Source organism: Saccoglossus kowalevskii, chromosome 11, assembly GCF_978046115.1.
Source record: "Saccoglossus kowalevskii chromosome 11, keSacKowa6.1, whole genome shotgun sequence".
In the NCBI taxonomy this organism is placed as follows: Eukaryota; Metazoa; Hemichordata; class Enteropneusta; family Harrimaniidae; genus Saccoglossus; species Saccoglossus kowalevskii.
Genome location: NC_140651.1, coordinates 21,854,577 through 21,878,714, shown reverse-complemented (window position 1 = coordinate 21,878,714; position 24,138 = coordinate 21,854,577). Strand labels below are relative to the sequence as shown.

The 24,138-nt window shown below is 39.6% G+C and overlaps 1 protein-coding gene and 1 non-coding gene across 3 annotated transcripts in view; both read left to right on the top strand.

Annotated features, from left to right (window-relative positions):
* The window catches only part of LOC100377579 (uncharacterized), a 29,094-nt gene extending 13,307 nt beyond the window's left edge, over window positions 1-15,787 (top strand). For both annotated transcript variants that reach the window (XM_085505022.1, XM_002736972.4), the window contains exons 11-12: window positions 9,942-10,116; window positions 10,239-15,787. In XM_085505022.1, coding sequence (XP_085361148.1) covers window positions 9,942-10,116; window positions 10,239-12,481 — 2,418 coding nt within the window. In that variant the 3' untranslated portion in view covers window positions 12,482-15,787. The remainder of the gene's footprint in view (window positions 1-9,941; window positions 10,117-10,238) is intronic.
* A 5,522-nt stretch (window positions 15,788-21,309) lies between these two features.
* Window positions 21,310-21,393, top strand: TRNAL-CAG (transfer RNA leucine (anticodon CAG)). The gene has a single exon. It is a non-coding gene; the product is annotated as a tRNA-Leu (tRNA).
* The last annotated feature ends 2,745 nt before the right edge of the window (window positions 21,394-24,138 follow it).

The window sequence follows — 24,138 nt, the reverse complement described above, 5'->3', positions numbered from 1 at the left end:
TTCTGCAGGTTGTACATTGATATAGGATGGTTCTTACTAAGTCATGTAGGCTAAGAATCCAGAAACCTTTTGCTCTGATAGCTGCATGTGTGAGTTGACGACCTTGATGTTCAGTCTCTTGGTGGATGTGTTCAGCGATAAGTCGAGAGATGTGGCTGTTTTTTGGCAGTAGTATTGGATGGCAGCCGCAGAGATCAAGATCGGTTTGACGAAGTCTGCCTCCAACACGAATGAGTCCATCCTTGTCCAGGAATGGGTTGAGTCGATACAGTGGGCTCTCTCGTTTTATGTTATTGTTACCATCATCAGCTGTGTCTGCAATCATCAATACCTTGAGTTCATCTGGGAACGCCTCTTCTTGTACTGTGCGGAGGATAATGATCTCTGCACATGCAGCGGTGACAATCTTCGATGGAAGTTCACTATTGTCACTCTGGTGTTTCCGTAGCTTGATTATAAGGGTCGCTACTGCTCTCTTAAGAGCAGTCCATGTTGAGAAGCGGTGGAATCTCTCAGACCCTAGACAATTAACGTTAGGCTTGTGCTGTTTGGCAGATGTGGCTAGGATGCGTGGTTGTTTTCGAACTTCTGGGTCTTCTTCTGTTATTGCATACTGGATGCTTTCCGTTGTGGGTCCAGATGTTGGGTCAGATTCCCATAGGAAGGAAGGGCCTGTAAGCCATACAGTAGACATCAGTTGTTGGGCTGAAACAGATCTCGTTGCGAGATCGGCTGGATTCTGTTCGGTAGACACATGTCGCCATTGGTTTGGTGAAGATACATTATGTATCTTCTGTACTCGATTTGCTACATATACGTGGAAGCGCTTCGATCGATTGCTCAAGTAGCCAAGGACGATTGTACTGTCAGTGTGATAAACTGTGCGGTCTATAGTACTTCCAATTTCTATAGCTACCTTTTGTGCCAATTGTGTTGCTAAAACGGCTGCACAAAGTTCTAAGCGAGGAATTGACACAGCATGTGAGGGATTGACTTTAGCTTTGCCAAGCAGAAATGCTACATGAACTTTACCATCTTGGTTCACTAGTCGTAAATAAGCGACAGCTGCTATGGCTGCATTGCTTGCATCGGAAAATACATGACATTCACTTTGAATTATGGAACCTAAATCAGGTGTAATGTAACAGCGTTGTAGATGTACTTTCTCTGCATATGTAAGTCTGTTACACCAGTGGGTCCAGCGAGGAAGGTATTCAGCTGGAAGCGGATCGTCCCATCCAACGCTGGCCATCTCACGTCCCTTTGGCATTTCTGACATGAGTCCCTTGAGAATGCACTTCCCTTCTATTGTAACTGGAGCTAGTATTCCTATTGGGTCATAGATGGAGTTTATGGTCGCTAATACTCCCCGCCGTGAGAATGGCTTGTCCTTCAAGTCCACTTTGAATGTGAAAGTGTCCGCTTGAAGGGACCATTGTATCCCAAGTGATTGCTGTGAGGGTAGAGTGTCTTGACTAAAATCTAGACATTGCAGGTCCTTGGCGCGTACTTCACTTGGGAGGGCGATCATTACATCCTTGTCATTGGAGACTATTTTGTGGAAATTAATGTTCTTGGTGGCTAACATGTCTCTTGTTCTTTTGATGAGGCTTATTGCTGTTGCTGCATCAGGTTGAGATGTTAAACCGTCATCTACATAGAAATCTTTGTGTATGAAGTCTTTCACGTCTTCACCATAGGTGGATTGGTTTTCTGTGGCAATCATTCTTAGGCCTAGTGTGGCTATGGCAGGGGAGGAAATGTTCCCAAAGAGGTGAACATTCATACGGTATTGTATCACAGGTCTCATGGGGTCATTGTCCTCGAACCAGAAGAAGCGAAGATAATCACGGTGTTCCTTGTTGACATGAAAGCTGTGAAACATCTGTTCCACGTCGCCCATTGTACCTACTGGCTTGCGTCGAAATCGCAGTATGACACCAAGTAGGCTATTCATCTGATCAGGTCCCTGAAGTAGTGCATCATTCAGTGAGACACCTTTAAATCTAGCACTTGAGTCGAATACTACTCGTATCTGAGATTTTCTAGGGTGGTAAACACCAAAGTGTGGCAAGTACCAAGAATTGTTGTCATCCAATTCTGACTTTGGAACTGGACTAGCATGTTTACGTTCGATGACTTTGCCCATGAACTGCAGGTACTGTTGCATCATTTCTGGTTTGCGTTTGAGCTGGTTCTGGAGATTGCTAAAGCGATTGAGTGCCGACTGTCGGTTGTTTGGTAGTTCGCTCGGATGTTGTTTGAAAGGTAGAGGGAATTCAAGGTTTCCCTGAGGGTTTGTGTGAGCACCCTTTTGCATAATGTGAAGGAACTGTTTGTCTTCAACAGAGAGGGCAACTTTCTCGTCATCTGCTGTCTCTTCAAATACGTCTATGTTGGCACGTTTAGGGGTGACTGGGTCTCTAATATACAAGTGGTGATCACAATTGAGTGTTGTATCTGTTCTGTTTGTCATTTGTGTGTCCAGGTAGTTCACTGTTGCTGTTGTACGGTGTACTGAAGCTCTGATAGCGCCCCTTACAGTTTCCATACACAGTTCACCAGATATCGTCCACCCTAGGTCGGTGCGTTGAGCCCATGGTGAGTTGGTCGGTCCATTTCTGGTCTCTCTGACTTTCAGTGGTTCTGGACAGTTCCTGCCAATAAGGAGATGTATACCAATGTGTTCTCTCAATTTAGGAATTTTGTCGGCTATAGGTTTTAGATGATCAAATTTATTACATATTTCTGGTGAAGGTATTTCATCTTTGTCACTGGGTATGTAATCGTTCTCTAGTAGGACTGGAAGTGTGAACTTCTTCTTGCCATCGATGGATTCAATTATGATGTGGTCACCGCGTCTTCCAGTTCTGCGTTCGCCCTTGGCACTGCATGTTGACAGTTCGTACTCAAGTGTTGGACCCTGTATCTCCAATGCATTAAACAGATGGGTGTCCCCCATACATGCATTGGACTGATCATCAAGTACTGCGTACGATTCTATGAAATGTGTTGGGTTGGATTGTTTGTAGACCTTTGCTAAAACTATTTTGCCACACGAACGTCCAGCTGTGCACTTAATGAGTTTTGTGCAATTTGATGTTACTGCTTGAGCTCTGTCAGTTTTCTTTGGTTCGGTTTCTGCACCATGTTTAGTTGTGTCACCAGGCTTGTGTAGACAGGTTATGTGTTTGGTGCTCTGACAGATACCACACTTGATGCTTGAGTTGCAGTCTCTCGCGAGGTGTTTCTGTGTGCACCTAAAACACAAGCCTTTGATCTTGCATAGATCGATCCTTTCATTTATCGGTTGCTTAGCGAATGCCTTACAGTCGGATAAATCATGTCCGGTTACATCATGGTATACGCACTGTTTAACACCTTCAGATGACTTTGTAGCATGTACACGTGCAGTTGTTTTTGTCTGGATTGGTCTAGTCTTCTCTGGTGCGAAGTTGCTAGGTTTTGGAATGTCAGGATCGTTCTGTGATCTTGCAACATTTTTCATGTAGGAGGCGAAGAAACTGAATGGTGGGAATGTTCCATGGCTTAGTTTGTATGTTGATACTTTATCTCTCCACTTGTTGACGATGAATGACGGTAATTTCTCAATTATGGGATTCAATACATGCGGAGAATTCAGTGTGTTTAGATGTGGGAGTTCTTCCATATGAGCTTCAGTATCTACGCATAGATCTGCCAGGTCACGTAGTCTTTGAGAGTCGCCAGCTCCAAATCGTGGAAAGGAGGTTAACTTTTTTATAATAACCGCCGTGATTACTGCTGGGTTGCCGAATCTCTCTTCTAATTCCTTCCAGGCTTCTATGTAGGCAGTGCTGGCATCTCGAACATATCTTAGACGGAATCTGTCTACTAATGTTTTCGGCTCTCCCTTTGTATATCTGGCTAGGAATAACAATTTCTCTGATGTGGGTACACAAGCTGTTTGCACCATGCATTCAAATGACCGGCGCCAGGGTAAAAACATGATTGGGTCCCCTTCGTATACCTCTGGCTCCTGTACAGGTAAACGTTGACGGGCTAGAAGACGAATGTAGTGGTTAGGATCTGGTTGAGTTAGATCGTTAACCTCGGTTGACGGGTTGGTTTGACGGTCTAGGGCTGTCACTTCCATTTTAATTTGCTCAGAATGTGGCTTGATGTGAGTTAGATTGTGTGGAACACCCAAGGTGGGTTCTTGTTCTGAATAATGTGGAGCCTGTGAACCTGCATTGTGTTCAGTATGGTCACGAAAACGTTGTGCATGATCGTTTGCCGACTGTAGTGGTGAAGTGTACATTTGTCGACAGTTGTCTTCTTCTACAGCCCTTTGAAAGGCCTCAGCGGTCGCTAGTGTGATGGCTGCTTTCTTTTCGGCTTCTAAGATTTTCATGTGTGCTATATACTCCGCTTCTCTGGCCCTATAGGTGGCTTCTTCTCTAGCCTTTGTTTTCTCATATTCAGCTGCCTTTGCAGCTGCGGCTGCTTCAGCATTGGCTCTGGCATGTGCAGTGCTGAGTCTGGATGACGTTCTGGACGTGATGGAACCCGAAATAGATAGTGTATGACCACGTGATGGCTTGATAGGAGGAGTGCGATCAAGTCGTCTGATTGATATCTCATTGATTTCAGAATCAATGATATGCATATTTCTAAGGTATATCGATTCCATGTATGCCATGTGGTCTTTTGTTTCATCTGAGCTATCAAGTTCATACAGGGTGGTCAAACGTTTCCAGGTGTCTTGGTATTGTTGGGTAAGGTGTTCAATTTCTGCTAATGGTGTGTCTGATGATTCTGTTGACACATGCAAGTTTGTTAGAATTCGTTTCAACCTTGTCCACACTGCTGCCATGCTTTTCTCTGCATCAGTAGTAGCATTGATCATAGCCTTCATTGTCATTTTTGTTTGACGTTGAGGGCGCACTTTGTCCTGTGAATTTTCCTCATACTTTTCATCCTCAGATTTCCGTTCAATATCATGTTGTTTATCATCTGTAGGCAAGTTATCTTCCATGGACGCCATGATGAATCTCCGTTAAGCATTAACAACATTAACACTGGGACTAACCTTGCTTGAAGTAGACTAGCTGTACTCCAGTGGTCTTCATATATTCAGACGAATTTTCACTATTCCGAGGTCCAAGTGCATTAGTACTCGTACTGGTGTCAACCACTTCCCAAATAACTCGTACACAGTTGCGTTAGAGTAACCAGTTTATTCAAGAAAGCGGTGAAAACTATAACAGGATAAAGAAATCACATTTCAAATGACGTCATCGCTGACTGAACGAACGAGCGTGAACGACTTACGGAAAAATTTATGGAAATTGCGAAAAATACACTTATCAAATTACGACACTCGGAGCTAAGGTGGCCTGATCAACTCATGAGTCAATAAATTCAGAAAAATAACTTACTTCGCTGAGTCTAGTGTTCTTTTAGAAGGACTTTATGTAGCGATCTTCAGTCATACAAAACGCAGTTGGCGTACGCGTATGAGACTCTAGCCCATAATAGTTATAGCGAACTCTGACCTACGCTGAACGTAACGCCCGCGCCTAAAGAGGGCGGTATACTGTTAAAAGTGAAAGGGCGTCCAGCACAACGATTCTGACAAGAAAAGGCATTGCCACATGGAATCTGCCGGGGAGGCGATCTTGCAAATAACGAATCGATCCATGGCTTCTAGAAAAGTGATTTTTTTTCCCAAAGTCACTTGTGTTATATAATTAAATAGTTCATTGTTTCGATTAATATTGCCCCCAGAAAACAATACACCCAAAATTTGTACATACTAGTACTCAGTAGTACCAGATTCTGCAGTAAATTCGCATCTGGGCAGTTATGGTTTTTAAAAAAAATTAAATGGGACCAATTTATTGGCGATTTTTCGGCAGATTTTATTTAATATTTGTTATTTAAATATTTTGCCGTCATTTTTCGGACATTTCAATCTTTCCTGACGCCTAAAATAGAGTTTAAGTTTTTATTCAATTTCAAGAGTACGTTTTTTGTGACTAGCGTGAGTGCGCAAACTTCGTTTCGGTTCGAGTTGTTGTCACTGTAAATTATGTTAAATTAGTCTTCAAACGCTTAGTTTATCTTTTGAAAACAACTATTTTTTTATTTGAAAAAAAAAATCATGCCGTTTTCCCGTAAAAATCCAAGCCAAATGATCGTACTACAACATCGGCAAATCTCTTCCGCGTTGTGTTAAATAACATTAACATATTTAAATGAGCTATGGTAATTTGAACACGTTGGCGTTATCCAGCATTTTTATTGGTTAATTGGAGATTTGACCTATTAGGTCAACCATGCAAGACAAGGAACATGGCGGATACTCGACAGCATCGAGCGTTAATTTGCGACCGGAATTATTTGCTTACGACGAAACGAAGTTGAATTTTATTTGCATTTCATTACAATTCAACAATTTTTTTTTAAACATTATTATAATCACTACTGAGTAATAATCAACAATTGTGAAACTCAGCATGACTGGATTGCGCAAGCGTGATCATTTGTTGCTCGGCAGTTGTGATCGTTTTTACTTTGTTTAGAATATAATTTCGTTACCAATTAAATTAGGAAAATAAAGTTTATTTCACGTACCAGGTTCGTTAAAAGTAATTTTTTGGAGAAAAATTACCCTGGGTGACATTGTAAGTTTTAGGCGGTTAAATTAGCATGTCTCAGTATTGACTGTCTCGCCGTACTTCAGACGGGACTTTCCATTGTGGAATGTAGATGCTAATAGGTGTTTTTGAAGACAATGGCACAGTATTGTACGTGAATTTAAAAGCTCTATGAACTTTGTATGCGGGACAATGACATCGCAAACGCACACAATGCCTTTAGACCTATCATAATAGGACCGAGACGTGTGCTCACCGGATGCGTCCCAGGGACTCACCAGTTGAAAAATTCATGCGTCCCACAGAAAAACTATGCTTCCCGGACGCGTAATTCCGCGTTAACGCAATCCCTGTCAGTAGTGTTAGGATGTCAAACACGCAGTGAAACTGCTTTTGTTCTTGCGACAACTTTTGTCAATACTCTATATGAATACGTTCGTGTGTCGCAAGTTTTCGACAATGAGCTGTTATCACCGAAAAACTGTTAAATTCTTTTTCAATGCTCAGTTTATCTTTCGAAAACAACTAATTACTTGATTTAAAAAAAAATTCATGTCGTTTCCCCATGGAAATCAAAGCCAAAAGATCGCACTACATTATCGATAAATCACTTCACCATGAAGTCGGTGACCTGTCATTAACATATTTAAATGACTAAGGTAATTTGAATACGTGGGCACCATCCAACATTTTGATTGGTTAATTAGTGACCTGACCTATCCGGTCAAGTAACGTCTTGTGTGCATTCAAACTACATGGCGGATGTCGTAGCACATCGATCGTTTACATGTGTCCGAAATAATTCGCTTACGATGAAACTTAAGTTGAATTTTACTTGCATTTGATAACAATTCAGCGAATTTATTTTTCGTGTGTTATTATAATCACTACTGAGTAATAATCAACAATTTCAACACTTTGAAAACAAGTAAGTTATTCACTTGTGAGCCGAAGCATGGCCAGATTGCGTTACCGTAGCCACGGTACCGTACTTTTTTAGTGCTGTACCATGATCATTTTCTTCTAAGCAATGCATTAATGTTTGTTTTTATTTGAAACTCCTGTCAGAATATACTTTCCGTTACGAAGAAAATTAAAAAAATAAATGCATATTACATTAAATATACTGAGTATTTTTTTTTTCACGTGAACAGTTGTTGTGTGGCGTGACGCTTATCGCTCTTCTCTGACATCTAAATTGGAGTTACGATTATATTCAAAAGATTGTACGGTGTATTGTTTGTTTTGTGCAAGCGATGTGGGGAAAAAATGACCACGCCCATTTAGTGATTGCAATATGTATGTAATAGAAACCGCACCCCGAACTTGAGCTGTTGATCAAAATTTTTTATTTGATACATTGTAATATAAACCGCGGTTTATATTAGGATTTTAGCGGTATATAATTTACACGCAAGACCCTTTTTACAATCAATACATTATACCGTATTACCCCGGGCACGCGCCCCTCCCTGGGCAAGCCCACCCCTCTGTTTTCACAAAAGTTACATGTTGGGGACATCCTCGGTTAAATGCCCAGGGTGATTTTTAGCGAAGAATTAGGTCAACAATTAAGTTGTATTTGTCAAAAACGAACGCGTTTGATTTATTTAAATAGTGTGTTCATTACGGTAGTTCTCTTTTTGGGTGTGTGGTGGCCCTGAAAAGGGCCGTTTTGTTTGTGTTTTTATGTAAAAACTCATTGGAAGAGCATCGCCAGGCGATGGTCGCGGGGCTCTTTGGCAACGACCAAAAACGTATTCGTGTCCAGCCATTGGTTGGCCACGTAGAGGTCAAAATACGCGTTCTATTTTTACACGTTAAGTTTGGCTCTTCCGTTTCACCCCCTCCGGAATGTTCTACTTTCGCAGCCTAATCGCAGGTTTTTCGAAAAACGTCGAAAAAACACAAGAATTAGTGGAAATGTTTCTATTTGGGGCGGATTATTGATAGAGGATAATGTCTTTATTACAAAAATGCTGAAAAACCGTGAGTTTTTGCCTTAGTTATTTTTTTATCGGCGAAAAACTGCAAACTCGGCAAATTTGGTTGCACAACTTCCCTCTATCATATACACCCAGCGACACCGATGCCAGCTGACTGAACGGGAGCTAGCACTTTTGAGACATTGCTACTTTCTTTCCATCCCTCGTCACAGCTATGACATTACGGTCATGTGGATTATTTTTCTGTCGTTGAAGAAAAACACATTTTGCCGACCTCAAGTCCATTACGATAACCATAATGAGGCATGCCGACGATGGGAACTTGTTGCATCATAATTTTGTCTTGTGTGTGGGTGCGTGAATAAATCATGTTAATGAGGTCGACCAGAGTTTATTTTCAGTCTGTTTTTTATGTATCGCCATTTGGATATGTTTATGTATTCACAATAGTTTGTGAACATTTCACATCAGTAATAACAGTTTTTTTTGTTTCATAACCCTGTCTGCTATTCTTCAGTAATTACGATGCGATGTATCAATACGTGCGTGAACACAATTATGCTAATGAGGTCATCGCCTTCTTGGATTACAAGCGGTAGTTTTTCCTGGCCGTTTCGACTTGCACTGATCACGGTTACTAAAAATGTAACCGTGCATTGATTACAATATTTACCATAGTTTGTAGTCAATTTCAGTGAGTAATACAACTTCATTCGCTGACATAAAACAAGATTTATTCTTGAAATTCGACCCTGTGTCTTAGTGTTCCCACAGATCTTGACCGAGTGCTCACGTTTATTGAAACCTTGCATAAATCAAGAAATAAGTATGTGTACAAAGTGTACGAAAGCATTCCTTTATTTGACCTTATCATACGATGACAAAAACAACTTTTTAAAATCTTTTTTGGGGTGGTCCTTGGGTAAGCGCCCACCCCCAATTTTTCCCAATTTTGTACGTTCAGGCCCCTGGGCGCGTGCCCGGGGTAATACGGTACATCGCAGAATGCGCAAAAGCAATATTGTTCTTATCGACAGCCTTGTTTTTTTGTGTAAGAAATAAATTATTCATGATAAAGATGATGATAACCTTTAATTGATCCACAAATAATATAAAAACAGTATGTGTTGATAAACAAGTAAGGTGTGTTTCGGCATACTCTTCCTTTGATATCCATATCCTGGTAGATCCAAAGTTTCCCCAACCTGGTACAGTCGTACAGGGACAACCAAACAAATGATAACTTGATATTTTTGTTCAGTTTTAGCAATTTTATGTATCATTGCCATTCTGGTTATGAAGTTTCTTTATGACAGGTCAGGAAATAATAGTACAATAATAAATTGTTTTGCAGATGTCCTGGGCAACAAACAAAGGTACTAAAGGTGCAGAATACAAGAAGTACTGGGATTCTGATCTTGGTGTAGCATACATCCCATGGGACAAGTTAGCAACTGGTATTGATTTGGAAGAGTTGTCAGAAGGTGGCATGATTGATCAAGAGACTTTACCGCCAGAATTGAGAAAAGGTTGGTACAATTCGCTGAGCGTTGATGTGGCTATGTGTGTCACATGCCCCTATATTTGTTTGATTCGGGATCAGCATGATCAGAATTTAAAGTTACATTTCTTTTTCTTTTTTTTTTTCCAGCTGAAGAGACCGAAGTGGATGAAAAGAAAGATTTGGCCAAGATGTCACAAGATGATCTGATAGCTTTGGCAGCTGCCCAAGCTGCATCTGTATCTGTAGATACTCCAACCACTGATCAAGGCACACCAGGACAGACCCCTGGAACAACGCCCAGTCAAACTCCGATGCAGACCCCCGGACAGATGCATCCACAGATGCCACCTTCTCTTCTGGCTCGCCCACCAGGGTATCCAGCAGCTATGCAGTTTCCTCCTTTCCCAGCTTTCAACCCGAGAGTTCCACCACCACCTTTTGGTATGCCAGGATTTAATCCAGCCAGACCTCCACCTATGGGTGTTCCACCGCCAGGCATGATGCCTCAGATGAACCCTGCGCCACATTTTGCAACAGCTCCGATGCCTGTTACACAGAAACTTGATTCGGGGGATAACTCGGACATTGGTAAAACTATAAAGTCTGATTCTGATGGTATGAGTGATATAGATGAACGCCAATCAGCACGGGTGAAACAGCTGCTGAACACTCTGAAATCGGTATCTAATCAAGATCAGAACAAGACGAGCACTTTAAATGATTTTTCAAGCCCTCAAAGAATTCCAGCTTCCGCCCCAGGTACGGTCACGCCCGCCTCGCCTTTAATAAGACAGCCTATGCCATTTATGCCGAGACAGCCAATGACCGCACCTGGAATGGTCAACCAGCTGGGTGTTAGAATGCCGATGGGAATGGCAATGAATATGCAGCCAAACCAGATGGGGATGCCTAACCAAATACCTGTTGCAAGTATGCCTCTATCAACATCAGGTGCTTCAAACGTTACAAATGTACTTGCCGCCACACAGCAGATGGGTCAGCGCTTACCTGCTATGATAGCAGCAATAGCGCAGAGTGGAATTCTTAACAGGCCAGCTGGTATGGCTGGTGGACAGATTCCGAATTTAATGAGCATCAACATACAACAATCAACACAACAGCAGCCAGGGAATATGGGTCAAGGAATTCTACAACAGCCAGGAAGTAGACCTCCGCTATTAGGGGCAGTTCCATCCAGAATGCCGATGGGTCAGAATTTACCAAGCCCTAATATGCAGAGTCTACAGAGAGCCGCTAACCCTGTACAGTATCCTCTCTCTGTTTTGCAAGGAGCTACAACCAACGTGCGACCCCAGGTTCCAGTCAGTGGTGACGATAGAGAGAAAAAAGATGGATTTGGTGTATCTCAAGTACTTAACGCTCATTTACAAACTAACAGAAGTAATTTTTCGCGAGATGTAGATGACAGGACTCTGGACTCAGGTAGTCAGGAAGGCTTTAATGAGCGATTTAGTAGTTCTAATAGATCTGCGGAGTCGGGAAAACTGTTTGATGACAGTGATGAGAGGGATAGGTGGAGAAAACCCAACGATGACTGGGGGATGTCCAGAGGAGGTGTTAATGAAAAGTGGAGCGGTTTGGATGCAGAGAGGGGGATAGGTTTTGAAATACCTCCCCGTGATCGTGATTGGCGTGGTCAAAGCCCGAGGGGTGGAGGCATGCCAGACATGAGAGATTGGAGAGGTCGTCGTGGTGACAGGGGCCGTGACTGGAGAGAAGAAAGAGGTTTTGACCGGAAAGATAGGGACAGAGAATGGCGTGGCAACCGTGATTATAGAGATAATCGGGATAACCGTGATAGTTTTGTAGAACGTGGCTTTTCTCGTGGTTATGATCGCGATCGCGATAGGGATCGAGAACGCGACTACAGTCGAGACAAGTACAGGGAATTCAAGAGAGAACGTAGTCATGAGAGGGATGAATCATTCCACAACAGGAGGAATAGAGATGATAGAACGAGGTCTGTGAGTGAAACTAAGGACAAAGAAACTAGCTTGGATAAATCTCCGGAAAGCACTGAAACAGATCAAGCATCGAACAATGAGGTACCCAAGAAGGAAGCTATATTATCGCCAACAACTGAAGAGAGACCTATCGACAAATCTATTAATGATCACAATGGGAACTCCTCGCCTGTAGCAACTCACAACGATGAAGGACCAAAAGTGAACGAAAAATCAAATGTGTCTCAGGAAAAAAACCTTCCGAAATCTATTTCTGTAGAGGAGGACCAAGTGTGTGAAAAAGCTGTTTCGTCGCCAAAGTTGGAAAATGCTGACTCAACTGAAGTTGAAAGTAAATCAGTTGAGAGTAAACCTGTTGAAAATGCTGAACCATCCAAGATCACGACAGACCAGGAATCTGCTTAATTAATATAGCAGTGATAAAATGCACTTACCTGTATGCGTTTGTTGTGTGCCTTTATTCTGTGACAAGCTAGTGAGCTGCCTTTGATATGACAAGTACTTGTACAATAAGTGATATTGGAACGCTTTCATACATCTAATTGTTGACCAAATATGAGCTGCAATATGGAAGATATTCCATTTTTACTTTGAATAATTTTGCATAAATCCTTGTGGATGAGTGGAAATAAATTTTATCAGTTTTTATTTTTGTAACTCGGATTGACAGTGGCATCTTGAGGGTGACTGGGAATGGGCAATACCTGTTAGCAAGTGAGAAAACATATAAACAGACCATTCTTTGAAAAATTCAACGCCCTGGTTTATTTTCACAGAGCACTTGTTTAAAAAAAAAAAGTTTCAGTACATGCTAACATGTTTTGCAGCCTGATTGTGGGGTGGTTTGATCTTGGGACCATGAAAGTTGCCGAATTGAGGAGTATTTTTGCAAGCTTTTCCCTATGCATGTAGTGAAAATTACCAGTGTTGCATTGTAGGTAATGTAGCTGTATCTCTAGATCCAAATCTGGTGAGTGTGTTTCTAGAAAACTAAAAAAAAAAAAAATATCTAACTTTAAAATCCATATATTCTGTACTCCAACGCCCAGCCAATATTTTCAATGGTTATACAAAAATGAGCCTCTTGCACTTTCATTCTGATGTTGTAAAATACATCATTTATAAACTGACATTAAGATCATTGGCTTGCATGCATTATAATTAGAGAGTACATTAATGAACTAGATTTCCCCCACTGACCTTGCTGAACTGTTTGGATATAGGGATACAGTTTAATCATAGTTTGGGGTGTTCTTTGTGTTGCCAAAACAAAAGCAAAAATATTCCCACTCTGAACCAAAGATTCACTGAAGTAATGCTGCTGTCACGAAAACAGGATAAAGGGGGAAAAAATGAAGTTGCTAGAGCTACTGAGCTGTTGCGTAGACTATTGTGTAAGTAGGCACAGGGAACCAAATTGGATCTCTGTGCGTTTCACTTTAATTTGTGTTCTATGTTGCTTTGGAGGCTTAAAGAAAATGGTGTGGTTCCTTAGAGTGAGTTTGATGTTTTAGCACAAGTCAAACTACATTCTTTATTTGTAAATTTCTCGAAGCAAGATAGCTCAAGACTTGGTAATGTTTAGTGTACAATTTTTAACATTTTGTTAAAGGGAATGTTCAGTTTAATTTTTATTGTTCAACTTTCCATAATTTAGCATAATTTGAAGTTCATGGAACCACGCTCTTTTATTTCAGCGCCTGCTAGTTGTAGTTAGTGCCCCCCCCCCCTTTCCTTTAACTTTAAATCAACTTGTTTCTCGTTACCATGTGTGCAAGCTGTCGTTTTAAAACAACAGAATTAATGATGGACTGGCACTTCTACTGAGTTTCCAGACGAACTAGTGACATGCCACTGATAAACTGTTCTACCAACTGTGTTGTATTATTCGTCTGATGTCGCATTCCAATTATACACCTGTTTTTTTATTGAACTGATTCTTATAATTGATGCCCACCCCCCATGTGTTCTTTACAACACTCCCTTTTTTGATAGTATGAATATTTCCTTTTGGCAAGTCTTTAATACAAAGTTGATGGTTGCTGCACATTGAGGATTGGTTTACTTGTAAATGGACAAAAATGTAAATGTATAGTGCATCTATTAGACGTTTAGTTGAATTGTGAATATAGTGATCTTGTTGAATCAACACGAAGCAATCTCTCCCGAAAGAAACATCGTGATTTTTTTTTTTTTAAATAGATCTTCAGATATTTTACTAATAGTTCATACTTTGTACAGGCATGGATACAGGGTAAGTCTTTTCTATGTAAGAATCCTGCAGATCAAGACTTTTGAATAAGGCAACTCTGTATTTATCCAGAACAACACGTTGAGGTGGGTTTTACCGTCAGGAAAGATTACTTGACTTTGAGCACTGGTGATGCCTTGTATGGGTGCATCTTAGAAAATCGCAGCAATGCTGTGACCTTGGGGCATTGTTGCCATGACTTGCACGTACTGTGCACAAAAGCATTTGAAATTTTGAGGCTTTTGCTGGTTCACCTTTTGTCCTAAGCCATCTAACTTTTCCAACAAAGTAAATACTTCTTTGTATATTATATATATGGACTTTGTAAGACAAATTTTTGTTAATGTGATGTCCATTTTCAAAATTATTGAAATTCGAAACTGATCTTGGTTTTACGGAAAGTTGTCCAAAACTGCGTTTAGCGTTGTGTAGATTGTCTACCTTGTTTATATAGTTTGAAAAGAGCACTGTACGTTTTGATTTCCATTAGATGGAAGTATAATCGGTGGAAAAATGAATAAACCTGTCTGAAAATATTTGTGTTGGAGTTTACAAAAAAGTTGGTCAGACACTAATACGTTTTTACTTTGGTAGTAAAAATAGACTTAGAAAAGTTGTGTAGATTTATTGAAACATTGTGATAAGCTGAAGTCAAACCAATGTTTATACTTGTAAATATTTATAAAGTTTTTGGAGATAAGATTGGCTCAGCGATGTCTAAATCCATTGCGGGTAGGTCTCGAAACAAATTAAAACGGGAGTCGTCGCCTGCTCATGTGTCAGATGGCCATAGTGTGTCATTGTTCAGAAACTAGCATCTACCCATGAACCTTTGCGTTTTTAGCGTGTGTGATTATCGCTTGGGACTTAATTCTGTCATGTGCGCAGGTGACGACTCTCTCGCTTCAAGTCAATTCTCAGGCAATGAGAAAAATAAAGCAATTATTCAGGTTTTTTTTGTTTGTAACGTACATAGCATTGATTTCAGTGATACAGAAATTGTTTGTATATAAGTTGCACTACTACAGAACTACTGTTGTACTGGATATTGACCTTTCTAATGTAGATACAAGCTGCATATTAATATGCCAACTGTTTCAAACAAGATTTTGTCGAAAGTTTCTGCTATAAAGTAAAAAAAAAAAATGGTTACAGTGTGGTTGAATAGAACAAGAGTTACTGTATGCCGATTACAAAAATACAAAAGGCGTTTTACCATTTTTTGAGTGTTTGCTGCAAAAAATCAAAAATGTTTTTTTTTTAGATAACTCAATGTCAAAATGAAGATTTTTCAGAGGGGAATATTCTCTTTATAAACCCTTACTTCATCGAATGTGTATTATTAAACATGTGAATAAGTCAAAATACTTGACATCAGACGCTATGTTTATTCCATAATGCAGGATCTCTGTGAATGGAAATGCAGTTTTGTTAACCTAAGTAATAAAAGTTTGGTCGAACGCACTGGATTATTTATTAAATAGATTAGTTTTGAGTTACCTTAGAAACTTGCAAGCTGAGGTGCAAACATGTTTTCAATATTTGATAGAATGGCAAAAACTGGAGAAAACTGAATAAATTGTGCTAGCTAGAAATTAACCCCCATTCTCTCAAAGAAACTGATGGCGTACAACTCCAAACTTGTCTATTAAATGTGTATTAAAATTAAACTTTTCAACATTTAAATGCAGGGCTATTAATGAGTGTAACACAACATTGGGTCTTAATGTTTAAATGGGATTTTCAGAATACTGACCATCTTAGACGTAGATGTATTTTTTTTTAAGTAAAATCCCTTGTCAAGGAAAGTTGAGGACAATGAAACATAAAATGTTGAAATAAATTAGCATAACAATAGATTCAATGGCTAAAATGCATATAAAAACATGGCTGGTACAACACTCTTAACGTGTACAGTGAATGGCACAAAGCCGTGGCTATTAAAACATTTATAAAATTTGTAAATGCCAATCATTTAAGTTTTTATTCAAATTCAAAGATGATTAGCGAAACATTGTCTACTCCCACAATGTGTGCACATGTCTACCTATGACATAGCAACTGTGCTGCTCGTATATTCAAAATGAGGCGCTTGCTGATTGAATAATGTAGAACTATGTCATTAATATTAGAACTAATGATGTCAATACCATTGCCGGATTGGTTAATTTGAATTCTAACATCTATTCTGGTTCATAAAAAAAAAAGGAATACTGTGGAATACTTTATTTTTGCTGGAATTAATTTTCGCTGAAAAAGCTTACTGGGTGTTCTCTATGAAATTTATTTTCACTGATTTTTTGTTGAGTTGAATGTAAAATGTAGGAAAAAAAGTATATTTGCTGGATTTTATTTTCACAGAATCATCCTTTCTGCGAAAATAGCGATAATAAAGTATTCTACAGTATTTATAAACTATAACAACACCAGCTTTCTGACCTTCACTGTATCAGACTACATAAAATGGCACTGGCTAAACTTCCCCTTTCTTAGTGAATAAGTCAAATAATGCTTCATCAGATCCAATCTCAGTCCTGATTATCTGTTGCCATAGGCACTGCAGCTGAACTGTATTTAAACCAGTCTTATAAAAATATCACTCAAGAGAAAATGACACCTTTAAATGTATCTCAAATGCTAACCTCTGTTATATGTTCCACAAAAGCTCCTTTAAATACCAATCACACGGAACCGAACGTGATCTGTAATAATGTTGTCGTCACAACCGCAATCTAGCTTGTCAGTGTTGTATAAATTTAACCAAATGGTTATCTGTATTACCACCAATCATGCAGGGCAGGCAATTGTTTTTGTGGGGGGGGGGGGGAGTGAAAAACTAGATGCAGGAAAATAGAAATCTTCATAAGAGCAATAAACATTTATCCATAAAGACCCCCCCCCCCCCAATGCAGACATGTTTGCTCCCGTCTTCATGCAGTCGACATAATGTCAGTTATATTACACGGTAGAAATAAATTCAAGGTGTTCACATTGTTCTGTCAAACTTTATTTCGTTAATAATCTTTATAAATGAATAAATGATTGAGAATAATTGCCTTCATTATAGAATACCTAATTTATTTTGACATGCAAGCATTTGATGAAGATCCCCTAATTTCTCAGAAACACATGCTGTGTTTGACATCGAATAGTGCTCCCAGTTTGAGCAATACATTTTCCACCAAAGCACTAAAAAAGCATTGCCCCATTCCTTAATTCTGGTGGGAAAATAGCAAATATAAATAACATGTATCAACTGGTAGCATAGTGGTTGTCGCATATGATTAATGATTGGTAGAGCCACAGTTTCTCAACAAACTGGTGGCAGAGCCAAGTTCATATCCTACACCAAAAAGTGTCGACCCCTTTCCTGGGTGAATGTGCCACAGACTCAATGGAAAGGCCACTGGCAGAGAAAACACTAACGAATGCAACTTTGGGGGAACCTTGGTTAAGGTCTGCAGGTGCTTGTGTTCGACCAAGCCTGGTTGACGCCAGGATAGCGCATTAAAATTGCCATTTGATAGACAGATGACCGCTCAGTTCTGCCATGTACTATGTAGTCCCAAATGAATGGGCTTCTGTGGCAAAAATGCACTATGTGTCAGCACTTGTAATTGGCACATGCAAAAAAAAAAGACAGGAGAGACAACAGTGACATTCAATGTCCAAAATTGTCGCCTGGCACAGAAACATTTAAAAACAAAAACTTGCATAAAAAATGAAACTAGTGGTCCGAGCAGAGATGTATTCATTTTCCGATTGTGTGGCTGTGGCGTACCCAATCCATTGCACATTCTCTTGTGCTTGTGTTCTCTTAGGGCAAGTGTATATGCCGTTCCGAGTTGTACAGTATGCGTTAAGATAAATTAAGACCACTCACTGGAATGATTTAGTCCAGTGCCTCGTTAACTGTAAATACTCATCGTTATCATTGAACACAGTCAGCCCACATAAACTGGTCAGAGGTGTACTGTGAAATACCGTGCATCCGGTCCACTCGAGGACTATGGCAGTAAACATCGCCCTCTGTCGACGAGGTAATCAGAAGCTGCTCCGTTATAACTTCCATGAGGACGCAGGCATTCTTGCTTTTTCCTGAGAAATTACGAATAATTTACAATTTTGTCAAGGTGGAGATTTTGTCTTTTGCAATATACATGTTTATTTTAGCCCGAACTGACTTACAAGATTGTAGTGTTACAAATGTGATACCACAGTGTGAGGACTGTGTATAATCTGTAGAAAACCTCTCGTTGAGTGTATCCATAGGGGCAGCGGGTTTTGTTTAAGTTCATGAAAAATCTTAAAAGAATCCTGAAACCATGAAAAATATTATTTAATTTGATGAATAAACCTAAGGCTAGCTTCAGTACTCGTATATGTCATTAAGTTGCAGGAGTGATCAACAGCCAAATGTACATAGTTTAAATTAAATAAATATCAAAATCCATTTCCAAATTTTCATATATATATTTGCTCTGTGTCATTTGGTGAAAAAAAGATATATAGTGTCTCACAAGGTACTTTTTGATGTTTAGAAGTATTTCAAAATTGACAATATTTTGATCGGTTAATTTGTACAAAGGTATTATTTATTGTAAACGTATAAAACATTTTCCACATTAAATGTCGCAATTTGTACGCAAATTTCAATTTGGATTCTTAAACACAAATTATCAAATATATTTTAAAAATGTAAAAAGTAATTAGGAATTTGCTTTATCTGTAAAGTGTAAAATCTTATTTTTTACTGTAAAAACGTAAAATGCCTTTTTTATTTTATGTATCCTGGACCAGTTAACCCCTGCCCCTTCTAATAAAAAAAAAATTATTTTCGCCAGTAGCTTTCTACCTCAATGTCAAAAATGCAAACAGTTCTACCGTTGGCAATTTATGACTCATTAGCGCTGAGGGCCAGGGCACGGTTACTTATAGTAACCGTGGCCAGGGTAACTCATGCGGTATGCCAGGACACAACGCTATGGTCACTGCATCCATCCAACGACGATGTCGTAGCTACACATCATTGTACAAATCAACGTTACTCCGAAAACTCGCCTAACCAGTTCTGTACTGTTTGAAACCGCGTTAGTACTCGTTTCCGTGAGCAATTCTCCGAGTCCGCCTATTAATGATGTTGTTTTGTTCGACGGAGAGACTAACCAGATGTTTGTAGCAAAACGATTCGTACAAGACTTATACGCAGAATTATACAGAGCTCACGCAGCTTGTTGAATTATAAGTTTTCAACAGTGTAAGTCTAACTAAGGGATGACGTCAAAAGATCGATGTCGGATAAAAAACTTAATTCCTTTAGTTTTTTTTTTCCAAATCCCCTACCCCCACTGAAACTTAATTGATAAATATTGGTCATGGCGTCAGACTACATTTACCATTAAATACAAAATGATAATCGGACAGTAGTATTGCATAGCAGTTGGTTGTCGGGTGGGTGTAAAAGGATATCACAAATGCACCTAGATTGACGCACAGATTTACACTCGAAACAAACCATTTTTCTGTTTTTTTTTTCCTTTTTCGGTTATTTGTCCATGATTGGATAGAAAAAAAAACGAACTACAAATACTCCAAGATTATTTTAACTTCATTAAAAAATAAAGTCGTTTTTGTAGGATGGAAACTTTTTGAGGTCACCCCCCCCCCCAAACTAAAGGAAATAAGTTTTTTATCCGACATCAATCTTTTGACGTCGTCCCTAACGCGAATTCGCTTTTGAACGATTGCTCATAACGTGACCGTCACTCATCAACGATTTGCCCGGCATAAATTATTATTGAGAAGACATTTCTGAATATTCGACTCGATGAATTTCTTTGGTAATCGGACTTTTCATCCAGTTGTTATGAAAACTGGATAAGTTGGAACGAACCGATTAATCGATGACTTCTGTACTGAATGGTCACATATATCTCAAGATATCGAAGACAATCACGGAACATTTCGGTTAAACGAATATGTCACCTCCTCCAATCATACGGAGCAGCTGTCAGTTATTATTGCATCGGGAGGAAAAACCGCCTTGAAGACGAGAGTCGCGCCTATTTCGGACACAATCATCCCGCGTTTAAAACTGTCGGTTTTCTCGCTATGTACATGGCAAATTATTGTTCAGGTTTAATGTAACTGACTGTAATTTGTGAAGAGATACTCATATCGCTCTTCACTGTTTTGAAAAAATTAACAATTTTCAGCCGAAATGTACACTACTAACAACCCAGCAGACCTACCGAAGTGACGTACGTGAATCTTTGCGGACACTTTGGTTGGATGGATCAGCGTGATTACTAGCCTGACATGTAAGCATGAGTGGCGCCCTCGCCGGCCGAACGGTTTGGAGCACCGCGGAGGACGCAACTCACAAGATCTTGTCAGGCTAGCACTTCTGTTTCTCTCTCAAAAAAGTCGTTTTCGACAAATCAATGTACCGGTGAACCCACTATTGTGTGAGGTAAATAAATATAGTGAGAAGCCAAAATATAGACAATTCTCACTGTCGGAGCTACGTCACGATCCCCCAAGCGTTGCCAGGACCAATCACAAACAGGAAAAGACAATGAATTTCCGGATTAACACTTCTGTTTTCCCCCAAGCTAACCAAATTTCAAAAACGAAAAAATCTTTGTCTTCTACATGACTTCCTGTTCCTGGGAACATGGACTAAACAAATCCGTTAAAAATACAGTTTCCTAGACTGGCCCAGCTGTGGTGATTTAAAAAAAAAAAACTGGAAAAAATAGTTTTGCAGCGGTGATTTTGCTGTTACAGGGGATTTCGCGTTACCACCTCCATTTCCCTTTTTTATTTTTTTTATTCAATTTTAAATTTAAAAAGAAATAAGTCGCCCAGACTGCGCCAGTCTCACAGTTTCCCTGACCACGTTATTACTTTTCCCATGTTCCACAACACGTAAAACGGTATATTGTACCTGGCTGGCATTGTTATCGCTAGCTATTGTGTTGTCAGGATGGCCGAGCGGTCTAAGGCGCTGCGTTCAGGTCGCAGTCTACTCTTGTAGGCGTGGGTTCGAATCCCACTTCTGACATAACAGTAATTTTAATTAAAACACACAATTTTTTTTTTATTTATCCATCAACTTCCGTAGCCTGACATGTAGGCGCGAGTGGCGCCTTAGCCGACCGAGCGACATCCGACACCACTGACCTTGTCAGACTAAGTGGTTACCTGAGAAAGGTACGTGGTCTAGATGTTCTCATACTGATTCGAAGACAACTTGAACACTCAAGAAGAAAACGTGATGGTGCAGTCTCTGCCCGGGTCCATATTCCCGACTTCATGTGAAATTTATACTTTTCTATACACACGTAATTACACTCAAATACTTCCATTTACAGTTCAAGCAGTGTGTTACTAGAATATTTGAGTATTTTGACAAAATACAAATCCAGAATCTCAGTACCAAACTTGTTCACTGACTTCATAGAAGATATAACGTTAACGTAGTGAATGACCGTGATTCGTACCACCATCAATAGAATAGACATTCACAAAATTTTCATGTACATTGTATTTGATAAATCAAAACTGTACCCCCCCCAATACATTAATTGATTACGATATGGATATACGAGACAGATGGTTGACTTAAAAAGATTGGGCACCCAAATAATTCATTATTCAGCCGAAGAATTGAACTCCAATGTATGGCCTGGCAAGGAAAGTTCAATATAAATACCTTTGTATAAATCCTCCTGCAGGAAATAACATCGATCGTATGACCCAACACTTCTTAGCACGTGGTATTGCGCGTGCCATCATGTCATCATTAATAAGCAATCAATAATCAATAATTAACCCTTTGATCACGACTGTTGGGGTAAATCCTGTTGTCAACTGAAATAGGTACTAATCAGCGTTTGTATTTCTTTGAAATGATGTCGCACAGTCCCTCTAGAGGGACTGCTGACGTCGATTGAAACGATTTTACATATATCAACGTTGCCGCTAACAAGAAACTTCTCGACTAAACTTTGGAAGTCGGAACGCCAAAATACGGGTGCGAATTTTGATTCTTCAAAATTATTTCCATGACTCAGAATTATATTTAAAATGCAATTAATATAATCATGGAGGTATAAACAGTTTATACCTCCATGGTATAATATAATGGCAATACATCACGGTAAATTTTGTACAATACACTCCATATACACAGCACACACACACACACGTGTTGTCGGCGGTTGTTTAATATACTATGAGCTTCAATTGTTAAACCAGTTAAACCCAGTAACAAAATGAGGCTCAGAATACACCAATAGTGATACTTGCATCTAAGGGAATCACCAGTTAATTTGACCGAGGGGGTGCCGGTGAATTTCACATGTTATTGTTAAATAATCACAAGTCCCCCCCCCCTAGGTGTATATTAAAAATTGGGCTGTCCCCCCTTAGAAAAAGACAAAATATGGTAGCCCCTCCCCCCAAAAAAGTTTTTTTTTAAACAATAAAGATTTACATTAATGAATCGTTGCATGCTTCCAGGTTCCAGCTCTTCTCCCTGACCTCGTCACTACAGTTTAAGGAACTATTAAGTCACCAGTCTCTATTTTCTCTGCACTGTCAACGAGATCATCATCATCAGAGTCCTCTGATTCAGTTTCGTCAGTGTTGTACATTCTGTTGTTTACAGTTTGTAAATGTTCAGTGATTTTATGTGTTTTTGCTTGATCTTTATATGATTTTCTGATTACATCACTGGTAATTGCTTTCATTTTGTCTTGTTTGTTCCCTTTTTTTGGTAGCTTATTATGGTCCAGGTACTTATCCAACTCAGCTGCTGTCAATGTTTTTAGTGTCCCATTCAACACCAAAGAAATCCAGTCATAATCACTATGACTTTTTTCCTGCTTCTTTTTTTGTTGTTTCTTCCTACTTTTTTCCCTAATGGTTTTCATTTGCTTTAGTGTGGTAAGGTGTTGTAAATAGTCTATGACATATTGCTCCTCCACTGCATACTTAGAGGGAAATTCTTTGATGCTCTCAGTATTCTCTAAAGATAAAAGCCCATTTTTGAAATTCTCCGTGATGTTGAAACGCGGCTGCCAATCATCTGGCTGTCTTCTTTCACTATTACTATTCACACATGGGGTCTCATGCACGCTTAAGAAACGGTACGGCCTCTCACTGTTTGTCACCGGTGGGCTACTGAACAGACGGCTTACAATGACAGCATGGTGAGTGAACTGCAAGAATTTAGCAACCAGGCTACTGAGTTCATGGCAGATCTTGATAAATCACTGACTTGGTTAAGAAATGTATTTCATGGACTGTCAGATGTAAGTAAAAGAAGAATAAGTAGAGAAAAGAAAACAGGAGAAAAGTGAAGAAGCGAAAACTAGATCGTTTTGCAAGAGGAGTTACAGCTTTGTTACAAAGGATAAGATCCACTGAGGTTGTACAAAGATGTTTCCCTGATGGTATACATGGTTCAGTAGATTTTGAAATCTCAGATCAAACTGAAGCCAATTTGAAGTTGTCAAAGATGGATGCAGTATATTTGCAATACCTCATTCATCGCAATGTCTTCTGTGCTGCAGCTAAGCAGCAGATGATGAAGCTGTATGAAGAACTGAAGTTAAAATATGAGTGCCTGTCTGATAGTTCCAGTGGAGAGAGTTATGAGGATGGTGAAAGTGGTTCTAATGATCCTGGTGATAGTGCCGATACTGACATTCTTTGCGATGAGGATAGAGATTGATAGGAATGGAGAGGATCAAAAATAGATGCCTAGGTTCAATATCTACAGTTCCTCAGAAAGTTGTGTTTT